Raw genomic sequence first — 15,752 nt, 5'->3', positions numbered from 1 at the left:
CTCCACAGAGAGAACCTCTACCTCCCGCCTTTCACAGCCTTCCTCCATGACTGTCCATCAGTCCACACCAACTTCAATTAGAACCAGTTCAACCATGTCCTCCTCCCTCTCAGGCCCACACAGCAGTCCCCATACTCCATATCCTCCACTCACTCTTTCTGTGTCCATCACCACACCAACCTCAGTCTCTCCTTTAGGAATATCTGTGCATACTTCCACCTACCCACTGTCATCAGCTCCTCAGTCTTCTTTGGTTACACCACTTCCAAGTTTTTCAACCTCCTCTGAGACACCAACTCCTGAGATACTTAGCACCACCACCGGGGATGACACTGCATCATCAACTTCCACATCCCTGCCACTGAGTACTACTCTTCCATCGACTGTAATGGAGGGCACAAGTTCCCACCAATCAGCTCCACTCATGCCTTCTACCACCCCTGCCGTTTCCCAAGCTTATTCTTCATTCACAACAGCCAAAACTTCTCCCTCAGGCTGGAGTCCCTCCTCAGTTCCCCACAGCTCCTCCATCGCCCCTTCCTCTTCATCTCTGACAACTGCTTTTTCTCTCCCAACAAGCTTCCCATCCACTTTGGCTTCTCTCACGAATGTCCCCCACTCTCTTCCGGCGACATCATCTACCCCCTTCTCACCCAGCACTGGTCTCACTATCTCTTCCCTTCCTTCTTCAGCATCTTTCCCATCTTCCTCCATGACATCCGCTCTCACTCCTGCTTCAAGATCTGTAGCATCTACTCTGCAGTACACACCCACGCCCAGCTCCGTGTCCCATTCCTCACTGTTTACTAAACCCACAGCATCACCTCCCTCTTCTGCCTCTGTGTCTCCAACTGCTGCCTCTACTCCGGTTAATTCCTCTGTCTCCCCTCTTGTCACCTCTTCCGTTTCCTCCCCTACTCTCCCCACCATCCACATGACTCCCACCCCATCGAATAGGCCAACCTCCAGCACTGGCCCTCTGTCCACTTCTAAGACTACATCTCATGTGCCCACATTTTCTTCATTCTCCTCCAAGTCCACCACTTCCCACTTTACCTCCCTTACTACCCAAGCCGCTACATCAGGGCTACAGTCTTCAACCATGGGCCCGACAAACTTGCCAAGCTCCCCAGACACCAACCGTACCACTAGGCCTCCTGGTGCCAGCCCACTGCCCACATCTGTGTTCCTGAGCAGCAGTACTTCTCCCACTGGAAGTTCCTCACCTTCTACCCCAGTATCTCCCTCCATCCCGGACTCCTTGGTGTCCTCGCCACCCACTCATCCTGGTAAGTAGTGCTACTGGCTGGGTCCTTGGTCCCTAGCCTACTTAGGTTCCTGCTTACTCCACAGGGTTTTACACAGCAGTTCCGCTGTGTAGTCTGCTGGGCTGTACTTCCCTTCCATGGTCCCACAAGTGCCTCTTTGCAGGTCCTGGAGCTTCTTTTAGGTGTTTCCAAGCCTAAGTGCAAGCTTCTTTCTCGTCACCTCTCAGGAGTGCTACTCTGTTCACCTAGTCTGGCTGAATTAGAGACTTAAACCCCCATATACTTTAGGCACATTTTGACTTCTCTGGCCCTCTACTGCTTCCTGCAAGGGGTTCACTTGTGCCCTATGTGCCTGCTGTAGTCTTGACCTACCTTGGTCCTAACGTCTCTAAGCAGCCCTCCACACCTGCCCCTTGGAAAGCTAGCATGTGAGGTCTGGTTGGGCCCTTGAGTTTAGGCATTCAAACTACCTCAAGTGCTGAAGAAAATGATAGCCTAGTCCAGGCATATAGCTCATGTCAGGTGACATGCAGGAGGCAGGGGTGGGGCTTGGGGAGTGAGATGGGGGCCAGGCAAGGCCTAGAAATTAGTATGTACACTTGTTGCCCATGGTTTCCATAAGCTCTCCTACTCAACTCTGACCAGGGCTCACTACAGCAAAGTGATCCCTGCACAGCAACACGAACCCAACATGTACCCTGAGGACACCTTTGAATGTTCCACTCCAAGCACACAACTTGGGGCCAGGCTCCCCATACAAGCTCTAGGCCTCCCTCATGCAGGAAGTCTTCAGAGAGCCAGCAATCAGTTCCTGTTTGTGGTTACAGCTTGTCACTTTAAGTTCAGGCTGTTTCCTGAGAAAATAGCCTCAAGAAGTTAAGGGGAGAAAGTAGTGTTACAGGATAGGAAGAGTTCACCAAACCCTCCCCCAAAACCCCTTGGAGAAGTAGGCCAGGAATAAACTTGGACACAGGAAAGAAAATACATGGAGCACATCTTTCCCCCACAAATCCTTTGTTTTACTTTGGTTTTGTAATTGTTTTTCAATACAGGGTTTTTGTCCTGGAACTCACTTTGTATACTAGGCTGCCCTTGAACTCACAAGCAATCTACCTGCCTCTGCCTTGCAGTGGATAAAAGTTGTATGACCATGCCTGGCTCACAAATCATTTTTAACTTAATGTATGTGTTGTGTGTACAACTTGCAGGAGCCAGTTCTCTCCACCATGTGGATTCTAGAGATGAAGAGGTCTTTAGGTTTGGTGGCAAGCCCCTTTACCTGTTGGGCCATCTTATTTAACCCAAGTTCCACATGGGCAGTATCAACCAAGGCTCTTCCTGAGTCATGGTCTTTCTGCATATGCCTCCTGAGGGCAGGCTGATTATAGGTGTGCACCATCTCGCCCTGCACACACTGGCAGATCCTAAGGCCTGCCTGCATAAGATTCACTACCATTTGTTGTCCAGTGTCATGGCCGCTGAAACATTTCCAGAGGCCCAGAGGAAGGGGCTTTCTCTGCTGTGTCCCTTAACCCAGGTGGCACAATGCTTCTTCTCAGACACTGTATGTTCTCTTGTGAGGGATATGAACATTCTCCTTCAATATCCTCCTTGTCCCTTAGTACGTCCTCCATCCAACAGGCCTAAGACGCCTTTTCTGGGGACTGAGGGGACTGACTCAGATCCACCTGAGCCTGGCTCAGTGCCAGACCCTTTAAGAAGGCGTTGAATACTGGAAAGGGTAAGGAGCTACATAGGACAAGTCAGATGGGGACTAGGAAGTGACTGAGACCTCCTCTTGGGCCTCCATCCTCAGGGGCCTGCAGCTTGCAGGAAGAAGAGCACCAGATTACCTACCAGGGTTGTGTGGCAAATGTGACTCTAACTCGTTGTCATGGTTTCTGCGCCTCCTCTGTCAGGTGAGTTGCTGGCAGACACCCTCCTTTCTGCTGGGGCCAGAAGCCTCACAGGAGCTGGGCTCTCAATGTTTCCCATGCCTGCTGTGACTGACAGAGGTCTAGGCAGGTCGCTCTGGCCACACTTGCCTTCCCCATGAACAGGTGTTGGCTTCAGAGGGCCTGGCCTTGTGGGGCATGGGGGAATCCTGACCTTCCTGGTCTCTGCTTTTTGGCAGCTTCAATATGGACACCCTGCAGCTGGAGACCCGCTGTGGCTGCTGTCAGCCACTTAGTACCTACAAGAAGCAAGTCTCACTGCCCTGCCCAGATCCCAGCGTGCCAGGGCAGCAGCTCACACTCACCCTCCAAGTGTTCAGCAACTGTGTGTGCAGCCCCCTGCAATGCAACAACTAAACAGCAGCAACTGGTTTCTGGGTACAAGAAAATGCCATTCACAATGTCTCCCCAACACCTGTAACGTGCAATCCCTTTACTGGCCATGGACATGGCTTCAAAGAGACGTTGACTATGTTTCATCCTGAGGTGGCTACAGAGAAACAGCTGTCAATGCAGAGCATCCACCACCATCTCCTGCACAACTCAACCAAGCAAAACAGGCCTTCGGTGGAAATAAACTGACATCCCTTCAATCCTGATGCACTAGGAATTTCCTGCCTACCTGCATAGCACCTCCCAGCCTCTGGCTATATCACCCAAGAGATCAGAGCACAGAAGCAGATGCTAAGATTGGGCAGGGCACCTGGGGAGATGTGGAGAATAGTAGGAGGAAGATGCAGGGGTATGAGGCCTGGGATGGGGGGCGGGGAGTAGGGGACAAGCAGCAAGGTAAGCACCAGAGAGACACAAGGAAAGGTCTTCCCAGACACAGGAGGGGAAAAAAAAGGCATTGGTACTTGCTGGACAGGAGGCTGTTACCCAACAATGAGCAGATTCCAAGTAAACTGGTTCTTGTCAATGCAGAACCTGGTGTGTACATATTGCTGTAGTCTTCCAGAATCTTGAGCATGGTATCACATACACTTACACAGGCTAGGCCATCAAGACCTGAAGATATGGAGGCCCATGACCTAGGTGGGGCTAGGACAGAAAGACCACCAGACCTATGAGCTGCTCCCACTCAGGATTTTGCCAAGTCTGTGGTGAAACTCACCATCTTCTGGGCTCTCCAGGCAAGGACCATCTCTCATGTGCAGTCCCAGCCTGGGGCAGAGAAGGAAGTCCTGAGCCCATAGGCCCTATGTGCTTAGACCAAACCTCCAGATACAGGATTTCATGGAACTGCAGTCACACACTTAGGGCAGTGTGTGGACCCAGGCTAGAGTAAACCCAGCATCATACACACAGAGTCAGGACAATCACTTCCTAAGGCACCCCTCAACTGACAGACAGGTATCATGCCAGGGTCCTTGGCTCTAAATTGTACTCAATTCTTCAAGGAATGGACTCAGGGCTATACAGGACATTCCCCACAAAAACCACACACATGTTCCAGTTTCCTGTCCTATCATTTATTTTTTTTTCCTCTGAGAACAAGCACACTGGACTAATGGAGGCCCAGTAGTCACGGAGGGTGGGCCTGTGCCCCAGCAGCTTCCGTGTGCTGGGACATTACTGATACAGACACCATCACTGGGCAGCACATGGTACATAAGCCACAGCCACACAGGTTGAGCTATCCACATGGCCCATGCAACAGTGCGTGGACTGCACATAATGGATAGCTACAGAGCAAGGGAACTTTGGAGGCTCACTGTGGCCACAGCTAGATCATCCATCCGGAACATAAGCCTGTGCCGTGGCAGGTGTGGGTCATAACACGACAAGCAGACCAAGGGCTTCATGGGACGCAAGAATCAGCACACAGGGGTTGGTTGTTCTGAAACTACCTGCCTGGGCTGTACAGAGTAGGGCTGCGGGAGCTTGAGTAGGCTGGAGCCCCACTGCAGTCCTCAAACCCACCATGGTGGCTGGCAGCCTGAGGCAAAAAATCCACACCTAGTGCTCCAGTGAGCATGGGCCATCAACACTGCTGTGTAAGTACAGATAGCCCTGTACAGCTGAGTCTACAGCAGTCCTGGGCATCGCCTCAAGACAGAGTGCAAGGTCCCAAGCCTGAGCTTCTGATGTGGCCTATGCTCTTCCCCTGAGGGGCTGTGCATACAGTCCAATGCCCACAAATGGTTAACTGACCCATGAGCTAGGAAGTCCAGTGAATCCTTAGCATAGTACCTGCCTGGGTTGCCATTCTCTCCCCAGCCTGTCACTCCACTGCCATACTTAGGTCTCTCTTTTACACCTAATCACAAGGGCTTCACAGAAGTAAGGATGCAACACTGGGCACCAACCAAGACTCTCTGGAGAGAAGCATGTCTCGGGTCATTACCTCACCACCCTACCCACTTAGCCTTCAGGTCCCCAGAATGTACCACAGGGATAGTACATTCATTAAAAACAAAAGATGGGTGATATCCATGTCTTCCAAAGTCAAGAGAAAGCCCTTTGCCCACCATGCTGTAAACCTAAGATCTCAAAAAAAGTGGTCAAATGTTTACACTGTCCCTTCAAGAACACTGACTTGTCAGACACAAGACCCTGCCGTGAGTGGGACACGGAGTCTGCTGACAGTTATAAATGCAAGCACTTCCACACCATCAGGCAGTGCTACAGCAAACTCCATGGACACTGCCCAGCCCATGAGGTCATAGACCTCTAAGCCACTGCTGTCATCATCCAGCACAGCCCCGTGTTTACCCTAAAAGCACATGGCGCTGTTTCTGGATTCTGAGATTGAGTCAGTCAGTGGCATTTTAATAAAATTTGAACAAAATTTCCACTTTCGTTCAAACTTCTAATTTCCCTTTAATTTGTAGGTTGAATCACAGGACTACCTTGATATCCCAGGCCCAGGCACCCTTCTTTGACGGGGCAGGCCTGCTGCAGCCCTTCTCAAACTGTGTCCTGCATTCCCTCCACACCCAGGGGCTGGCTGTGGGTGTAGGCCTGAAGGTGCCTTGAATGGCAGTTTCAGACAAGGGGTGTTTATCTGCAGTGTGGTACAAAGACAAACGAGAGACAAGAGAGACGCACAAACAAAGAGCCTGATCTTCTGGTCTGTGGATTAGAACTGTTCCGACAGCAGTTCACATAGTCTCTGAGAGACGGTGTCTTTGCTGGTACGCAAGGTGAGTCTGTACATCTGAAAGAGAGACAACAGCAGGGTGAGCGGCACTGAGCCCCAGGCTAATCTTAGCAGTACTTCACACACAGCAGCCCCTCCCAAAGCACCACTGTCTCACCAGTAAAAATAGAAAAGTCTAATAAAAGCTGGTTTCCAGCATGCACACTGGCTGTTAATGGAGGCAGGAGTCAGTCAGCCGCTCTGGAAAGCTCTTTTGTTTTGTATTTTGAGACACAGTCTAACTGTAGCCCAGGCTGGCCCTGACCTGTTACTCTTCCTGCCTTTTCCTCCTGAGTACTGAGATTACAGGCATACACAACCAGCTTAGCAGCTTCTCATCAAGTTAACTCTGTACCACCCTGTGAACTGACAACTGTACTCCCCAAACCACCCAAGGGTTGTGAGAACAAGAATCCATACTCAGAACAGAATACACAGCCTGGGGTCTCTAGAGGAACACTGCTGAAGCAAGCAGCAATGTACACCACATCCAGAGAGGGACAAGAACAAGACAGCACCGGGAGCACTGCTTAGACACAGCTCAGGGCTACGCTGCTAAACAGGCACTGTGGTAGCATGTCGGGCCTTCTGTGAGGAGATAGAAACATGATGTGCTCCGCTGGCCAGGAGTTGTCTAAGCGTCTGCACTGTCACAATGACCAACAACACTTAGTATCTTGAGTATCGCTATAAATAAACTGCACTGAAATGAATAGCAACACAAGCATATCCATCCTCCTGTTGTAGACACCTCACCTGAGCTTGCAGGTTTGGCTCCAGGCGCAACAAGCAGCCGATCTGGGTGGTTTTGGTATGTATTATGCCAGCACCCACGAAATTTGCAGGATTCGGATCAACTTCTTCCAGGAGCGCAGAACCAAATCCAATAATCTACACAGAATGAACAGGCAGGTCAAGACTCACTGGTCACAGCACTGGCCTCAGGGACATCACCATACAACACTTTACCTTTGCTTTAGTGATCTCTGTGTCCATCGGATGCTTTGCTTTGAAGATATTCTGCACTTCTTGCTGTGGACTACAAAAACAGCATGGTAGTACTAAAAGCTATACTGAAACCCATACAGGATCCTATCCAGAGACAGCAGCCCCACCTCCCTCTCCACACATAGTTCACCCCTCTCACTTGCTCAACTGCTTCCAACGTTGAAAGAAATCCTGAGAAGCCATTTCTGTGGGCTGGAAAAATTTGTTGAGAGTGATGGGAAGCTTAACAGACACATTCTGGAAGGTACCACCATACCTATAACAACAGAGTCATGTTACGGAGAACAAACACCGAGCCAGAATGTTTCAGTTGGTGAGTCTTAGAAAAAGATCACGTGGCTACCCACCCCAATAACAGCCACAAAGACTGCATCATAGCAGCATTATTTCTGGAGGGGCTAAGCCATATCCTCCATCTATCCCTCTATTCACAGGTGATCAAGGGGCCAAACCACTGCTCTGTGTGAAGAGTCAGTGGACCAGTTCTTTTTATTCCTGCTCCTTTGGCAAATGAAGACCCAGAACAAGCCCAAGTAGCACTCCTATCAAGTCAATTAGCCTAGTGGCTCCCCAAGAAGGAACCATGATCCTATCCACTCTACTGTGGTCACTGAAAAAGGAAAGGCAGCTACATACTATGGCCCAGAAGTCTGGCTCCAAACCAGCTACCACTATCCCCCTTTAAGCTGTCCTCTTAAGTCAGCCTCAACAGGCAGCATGGAGAGCCTGGCTCTCAGACTCCAAGGGGGGCAAGCCCTTCCATTTCTCTCCACAAAATCATCTGGATCAGAAACAACCTAGCCCCACAGACCACACAGGAGACTCACACCCCATAGGCACCATGCCACGGTCACAGAAACCAGCTCCCCCTCCATCTGCTCCTATAGTCTAGAATTCCAGGCCTGGTACTACTCTGTACACATGCACAGTGACACAGCACTAACTAACTTTGAAGAGAAGCACATTGGTTGGGAAAGGACACAAGAGGCACACACCACTCACCTGAACTGGATGTTGAGGACAGGTGCCTCTGTGAAATCAGATATACACTCAATGTTGACCACCTGTTGCACCTGTGCGCCCCCATCCACAGTTGGGTCCACGGGCTTAGTCTGCAGGTTCAGATGTGAGTGCATTAAGGAGTCCAGGCAGACAGGGAGAGTGGGATCAGTCCAGGCAGCCCACCACAGAAGGCATCAGGGGCCCTCACACATCAACTTGCCAACATCAAAAGTAAATCAAGGCCCAGAGATATTGCCAGCTTGCCCTTCCATCATTCAACAGGTCCCACTGGCCCAGACTACCCACAGCCATAGGTATCTGGCTAGTTCCTTTCCCTCAAAGACCTTAGAATTTGTACACAGGCCGTATACTGTACTCAGCACTGCAGAACCAAGCTCTGAACTACATGTGGTCAGCAGAAGCCATGCGTGCTAAGTAAAAGGCACAGAATTACGATGAGTGCAGCTCTGAACTTATGGAAGGCAGAAACTGCAACATCTCAACAGGAACCTCTAGGCTCTCTACAACACCTTTGCATCCAGGATCCATGCAACCATGGCTGGTCATGGGCAGCCTCTGCTTCCCACTGAACTCTGTGTGGCACCCTGTGCTCACAGCTCATGACCTCATGGAGGCCAAGGAAAGGAAACACATAAAAGGGAGTTTGTGTGTACAGCAGGGGGGTGCTGGAGATGTTACCAGGTTCTTGATTATGATGCGTAGATGTGCATTCTACCACCAAGACACATCCCTGAACACCACATCAGTATTTCTTGTTTCCAAATGGTTCTGTTTAAATAGATCATCTTCAAATGAACAGAGATCTGCTACAAAGATGACACTCATTGCTCTACACACTATGAGCTGGTCCAAGGCATGCATCCATGGTCATTGTCTGCACGATGCAGCAGATGGCAACCATCCCTCTCTGACAGTCCTCAACTGAAAGAATCCAACATTGCAGACCATTCCTGATGGGCCACATAGATCCATCCTGTGCCTGAGCAAGGGCTGCCAACACACATACAACCAGTCGGCTTGAGATGTTCCGTACCAGCTAGTTACCACACCATCACTCTGCCTTTGGCCACAGCTCCTTTTGGGGGACTTCACAGGGCAAAGGACTTACTGATATCACAGGAGAACAAAACAAACAAACAGTGACCAATGCGTGGGTGGTGTCTGACACATCGTCAGGTCAACTCCAAGGGAAGGCCCATGCTTTGCCCTAGCTACCAGAAAAGACTACCGTATTAACGAACGCATCCCTCTTCAGCATGTCCTCTAATCCCGCTGGCTGGCTGGCTGCGAGCCCAGAAGTAAACAAGGATATTGGTTTGAAGGTCATCAGCACAGATTAGTGTTGGCGTGAAGTTTAGGAACTGCGTGGAAGTCTTGTTACCATAAAATATGAACATCCGGCCTAGGAGGAAACAGAGGTGGTTTATACACATCATGCCACACTTACCATCAACAGTCAGTCAAAGCAATCACTGCACTTCTCAGCTGAATGTACTTACTGTGAGCTGTGACTATTGCTAAAGTTGAAAAGAATGTTTTCTAATTTTTTGTTTGTTTGTTTGTTTGTTTAAACAGTTGTTTGGTTTTGTCATGTAGCTTACTCTGCAGAACTTCCTGACTAGTCCTGAACTCATGATAGTCCTATCTCAGCATCCCAAATGCTAGGACTATTCACATGAGCCATCATACCAAGTTTCTAGTTTAAAAGTAGCACAGCAGATGGGCACAGTAGCATTCATCTGTAATCCCATCACTTAAGAGGTAGAAGCAGGAAAATCAGGAGTTCAAGGCCAGCCTCAGTTAGACAAATAAAAAATAACATGGCAAGATTAGACATGGGGGTGTGGGGATATCTTCTCTTCTGCCTCTCATACCTGCCCTAGAGCCTCCTCCTTCTGTAGTTACTCAAGGATAAACGCTACATTTCTGTAAACTAGAACCAGAACCACAGACACCAGGTCAGGAGGTTCACAGGGGCATAAGCAGGTCTCAAGGAGCCTTCTGGGGACCAGCCTGCCCAATGTTGAAGGCACCTAGACACATTCATATCTTTCGCCTGAGTCTATCAGCCCACTTGCTGATACTAACAGCTAGGACTGTCCTTCAAACATGCCATGCTCCTATAGTGACCAACAAGAACATGCTGCTCCCTGCATCAGCTGTCCAGACCCTATTGACTCTTACACCCTTAGAGTTCAGAAAAACAAACACCAAAAGTTCTGGAAAAGAGTTTAGCTTCCCTCTCTAACCAAACCTGGTGAAGTCACCATGGCAAGGGGTATAAAGCCTTAGTCAGAGCAGGCACTGGGGTGCAGTCACATCAGCCTGGCATCTCTCAGGACACTACTGGTCCTCAGCATTCCGCAGCCCCCGCATGGCAGCCATGTGCTCTCAGTTTCCACACTCCTACTCCCTTGGCAGAGACTTCGAGCCCACCTGAGAAGCAACTCCAAAGTTTGGTAGGCAAAATGCTTTCTTTTGACACTCAAGAAAACTTTCTCCATTTTTAATTGTGGTAAAGTACATACAACCTAAAATATAGCATTTAGTCATGCTAGGTGCATGGCTTAGTAACAGCTATCTCCACCATCCCATCTTCCATATTAGTTGCCAGTATGTAGATTACAAACATTTCTCATTATATGATTTCCCCTAATTCTTTTTGGTTTTTTCGTTTGTTTGTTTTGGGTTCTTTTTTTTTTAGAGACAGGATCTTACACTATTGCAAAGGCTGGCCTGAAAGTTATGACAAACCTACCTCAGTCTCCCAAGTGATACGTCTAGAGATGTCAGCTTTTTAAGAAAAACATTTTTTTGGTTGGGGGAGGTCTCACTATGTAACCTAGGCTTGCCTGGAATGTACTATTTGGCACAGAGCGCCCCCAAACTCACAATTCTCCTGTCTCTGCCTCCAAATGCTGAGGTTACAGATGTGTGTCACCATGCTTGGCCATTTCCAATAGTTTCTACAGAAATTTTCATTAAGTAAAATAAAACACATACCTAAATTCTGCCGAAATTCTGACTTAAGCCCAATTTGAAGCAGCTGGTTTTCAAACAATACACCATTATTTTTACAAACAAACCTAGGAGGAAAGAAGAGTCAAGCATCACTCAGAGCCACCCACACAGAGTAGAAGAATCTGTTTTAGAAAGGGCTTTGAAGTATTTTTAGGCTAAAATACTTCTATGGACACAGGGAAAGACTAAGCAGAAAAGCTTCCGGGACCTTGTCATAGTCCATAGAGCCACAGCCACAGCCACAGCCACAGCCACAGCCACAGCCACAGCCACAGCCAGAGCCAGAGCCAGAGCCAGAGCCAGAGCCAGGGGCCTGCGGCAAGCCTCCTCAGGGACCTCTCAGAAACAGACTATCGTCCAGGGAGGTCTAGAGTTGAGAAGGCTAGGGATGGTGGTATGCACAAGGTGGACTTCCTCTGTGCCTGAGATTGTCACATATGGTAGCACAACTAAAGGTCTCAATGGCTACCTGAGTAGACTCAGGAATCAACGTGAATGTCCTCTGCCCTAGACCATACATCAGTCAACTCAATCAACTTTTCCACAGCTGTCAACTCTCGGTAGTAAGAGCTGCTGCCTTGCAGCAAAGCCATCACATTGTGCCTGCGCAGTCAGGGCAGAGGGAGTTCCGGTGGCCTCACTCTGCACAATGCCCACAAAAGTAATGGAGACAGAGTCTCCTGAGACCACACCAAACACCTCCAGCTCTTCCAAGTCACCCAGGTTACAACTCAACAGCTGTCTGCCTGGCTCTGGATATAGTGAGATCTCCCAAATAAAACACTGTCTCTTCAATGTATAAGAGACCATTCCCCAACACTTCTGAGAACATATAACAACACACATGTGAATGACTACTACCTCATAGGATGTGGCTGGGCAATAAAGCCACAGCTTGGCCTGAGCCCCCAAACACTGGCACAGGACCCCCACGACCCAAACCCTGGCCAGCATTCTACCCAGGCCCAGCTTGGATGCTACTCAAGGAGCTTAAGCAGAGGTTGTGGGGCTTGTGGCCCTGGATCTGGGTATTAATCTATTATCCACATGATAGAGAAGCCCCTGCCATCCTTGTATAGCTGGCTGTTTCCAAAAGGTCACTTAAACTGTACCTTGACCCAGGGAACTCATAGGTGAACATCAATCATGGTAGGCTTATGGAGGATTTAATTTCCCTCATGCCTGCTGCACTGACCAAAGCAACAGGTTCTTCCACAATGCACCAAGTAAGCATCAAGTGGTAACCCTGTGTGGCCACATCAAAACCAAGACAGGCAAATCTCTGCACCGAGGTGTCAAGGACCAGGCCAGCAGACTAGGATAAGGAAAAAGTAAAGGTGCATGGAGCTGGGAAGCATACACCAGAAGCTTACACCAACAGAGGAAGGCTGTCTGCAAATGACTACCATCCACATTCCCCACCCCCAATCTTCACAGGAGAGCAGGGAGCAGCTGATCTAGAGCCTATGGCTGTCTCGGAGAAATGACAACAAAGCAAGGCTAAGGTATTACTGGATGCAGACCCTGTCAAAAAGGGTACCTGGCTGGACCCCATCTTGCCTCTGCACAAGGGTTTGGGAAGCTGGGTTTTCCACAGTTGTCAAACACCAAGCTCAGCACTTGTGAAGCCACCAGAAGTCTGTTCACAGCCCACAGAGGCAGCCTGCTCCTAACACACACTGCAAACACACATTTCCGAACAGGAAGGAAGGATCGTGTACAATATGAATACAAGGAAACAAACACTCTAAGATCACAAGAATGCTGGTATCATCTCCAGGAAACAAAGGCAGTCCCATGATGCACTCTAATCTCCCCCAGGCAGAAATGCACTGCCTCTGGAGGGTTACAAGTGAGGAGCCCCACACCACCCATGGACCAGAACAAAAGCAGGGTAAAGAGCAGCAGGGAAGCTGGCAGAATCAGCTGCCAAGGAAGAAGTGATCCCAGGCCTTTAAAAAACGGAAACCAGAGAAAGCAGCTGGACAAGGAGTGTGTAAGCAGAAGACACGATGGAGTGAGTCAGCAAGCGCCTGAGACTGGTGAAAAGGCAGAGCTGGCAGGACCCAGCGCTGAGGGGATTTCCTTAAAGATGGCAGATGCCACAGGCAGACAAAAAAGACTGACAGAGCTGAAAGCACTCAGGGAGGGGGGGGGGGGGGGAAGTGGAAAGAAGAAACAAGCTCAGTATTTACTAAACATCCCATAGAAAAGAAATAGATGTGCCATCAACTCCCAAACAAAGCACAGCCGCCCACGTGCTCTCTGCCTGCAAGAACACTAGGCCCCTCTCTAAGAGTATTCATATTAGGTGCAAGGGATTCAGCACAACATCACCAATGAGGTACAGCTCCCACCCAGTCCGTCTTCCAGGCAGTACTCAGAAACTGGGCTACCTGGCAAAGTTGTCTTCAGAGCCGGGAGCAAGAGGTGCAACTGCAGAAGCTGAGTCTGAGAACACGTCCACCAGTAGCCCACCGCCAGAGGAGGGAGGGGGCCCTGTGGGAGCAGGGGGAACGGCCCCCAGACCCAGCAGGTCTGCTGACGGAGAAGGTGTGGACTGGAAGAGAAGAAAAGAGAGCATCAGCATGGACAGTTGGATGCCTAAGCCCCACAGAGCCGTGTCTACTCCAAAGCCGGAGACTGGGAGCGGAGAGGGGGCAATCCAGAGACTGCAGAGAGCCAGTGAGAGCTGCTGGTTACCTGCCTACAAAGCAAGCCTGCCCCCGAGTCCAGATGAAGACATTCACTCATAATACCATCATAATTTTACACAACTAGAAAACCACCTGCATTTTCCCCACAAATGACTATTTAAAAAAAAAAAAGCAAAAAAAAAAAAAAAACCCGAAGTTCTAAAAAGGTATGGCTTAAGAAATAAGTGCATGTACATTACTTTCAACTATCCAAAAAGTATAAAGCTTGCATATGGTACAAACAGGAGAACAGCGAACTATAGGTTATCCTCTGCTATACAGCAAGTTCTAGGCTAGCCTGGGCTGCATAGTAAATCAGGCTACAATATGAAGACTTGGTTTAAGAGATTATGGGCCATCTGTTTAACCCTGGATTTGGAGTCATCTAGTGGAACCTGGTGGGCTCAGCAGTGATGTACAACGAAGATAACGACTCCACCTCACCCAGCATCTATCAATAGCCAAAAGTTCATCAGTGGGGCTTAGAGCCCTGTCAATCCTCCCTTCCCTCATCCACGGCTGATTGCTAACAGGAATGAAAGGAAGAAGTGTGTAGGTGGAAGTTGGATACAAGGGAGGACTGGAGGTAAAAGGGTGAAGGAGAGTACTCTGTATGTATTATACACATGGACAGAATTATCAAAGAACAATTAAGATTCAAAAAAGCAAATAAAATAAGATGCAAAGGTAAGCAAGTGACTTGCTTGGATGCATCTCTGGCTTGGGACTAAGTCCAGTGCAGCTATGAAAGGAGGCAGAAAAACAAGCACACACGCTTCTTACAAATCCCTTGCTTTTCCATCTAGGCAAAAGCACAAGGAAAGAGTCCTTGAAGCCAGGTAGTGGTGCACACACCTTTAATCCCAGCACTCAGAAGGCAGGGACGGGGAGGAACTCTCAGTTCAACGTCTAGTCTATACAGTGAGTTCCAGGACAGCCAGGGCTACAAGAGAAACCCTCTCTCAAACAAACAGCCCTTAAAATCACACAACATCACACAGGACAAGGGCACAGCTTGTCACCCCACATTCACTCTCATACCTGACGTACCCAAATGTACCCATGCCACAGCTGACATACACACCTGTGTGTGGTCCACAGCACTCCCCAGCTAGTCTATAAATGACATCATGAAACTAGATCCTGAATCCATTCTAATACAGCACAGTAGCACACACTCAGTGGCTGCATGCACCCTGCACACAGGCCTGTCCCAGCTACAGATACTTCTTCCAATAGGGCCAGGCCTTGAACTGAGCCTCAGCAAAGAATGCTGCAGGTTTGTGGAAGTCTGTGTGGAAAGGCTGTGACATGCTGTGTTTTTCTAAGTGCACACGCAGGCATGTGACAGTGTGCATGAGTATTACTTCAAAAAAATGACATACCCAAAGGCTTTGTCATGCAAGAGGCACAAGTGTGAGTGACAGCCTGGCAGGCCTCAGGCCAGCAACAGGCCTAATTGCTGCTGCTGGACAACACAAAGGAGGAAGGAGATGCTAGGGACAACGTGAGCTTCTCATGTGGCTACATAACTCTTTCAGAAGGGCCACCATAGGCAACGACACAGATGTCCTTTCTCAGGTAGTATCCCCAGATGGGACAGGGCTACAGAGGCTGGCCGGAGAAGAACCCACCAGAA

The 15,752-nt window shown here is 49.3% G+C and overlaps 2 protein-coding genes across 3 annotated transcripts in view; one reads left to right on the top strand and one right to left on the bottom strand.

The window, feature by feature from the left end:
- The window catches only part of Muc6 (mucin 6, oligomeric mucus/gel-forming), a 17,682-nt gene extending 14,223 nt beyond the window's left edge, over positions 1-3,459 (top strand). Inside the window, exons 32-34 of the mRNA XM_028786890.1 lie at positions 1,195-1,289; positions 3,085-3,187; positions 3,403-3,459. Coding sequence (XP_028642723.1) covers positions 1,195-1,289; positions 3,085-3,187; positions 3,403-3,459 — 255 coding nt within the window. The remainder of the gene's footprint in view (positions 1-1,194; positions 1,290-3,084; positions 3,188-3,402) is intronic.
- Positions 3,460-4,679: 1,220 nt separating this feature from the next.
- Ap2a2 (adaptor related protein complex 2 subunit alpha 2) overlaps positions 4,680-15,752 on the bottom strand; it is a 70,268-nt gene continuing 59,195 nt past the window's right edge. For both annotated transcript variants that reach the window (XM_028786832.1, XM_028786833.1), the window contains exons 15-22: positions 13,814-13,977; positions 11,400-11,482; positions 9,709-9,798; positions 8,376-8,499; positions 7,513-7,629; positions 7,335-7,404; positions 7,122-7,256; positions 4,680-6,383 (exon numbers count right to left, since the gene is read on the bottom strand). In XM_028786832.1, coding sequence (XP_028642665.1) covers positions 6,306-6,383; positions 7,122-7,256; positions 7,335-7,404; positions 7,513-7,629; positions 8,376-8,499; positions 9,709-9,798; positions 11,400-11,482; positions 13,814-13,977 — 861 coding nt within the window. In that variant the 3' untranslated portion in view covers positions 4,680-6,305. The remainder of the gene's footprint in view (positions 6,384-7,121; positions 7,257-7,334; positions 7,405-7,512; positions 7,630-8,375; positions 8,500-9,708; positions 9,799-11,399; positions 11,483-13,813; positions 13,978-15,752) is intronic.

This window comes from Grammomys surdaster, unplaced genomic scaffold (assembly GCF_004785775.1).
Source record: "Grammomys surdaster isolate TR1022 unplaced genomic scaffold, NIH_TR_1.0 125603, whole genome shotgun sequence".
NCBI classification, from domain to species: domain Eukaryota; kingdom Metazoa; phylum Chordata; class Mammalia; order Rodentia; family Muridae; genus Grammomys; species Grammomys surdaster.
The sequence above is the reverse complement of the archived record's forward strand: the minus strand, read 5'-3'. Positions and strand labels throughout refer to the sequence as shown.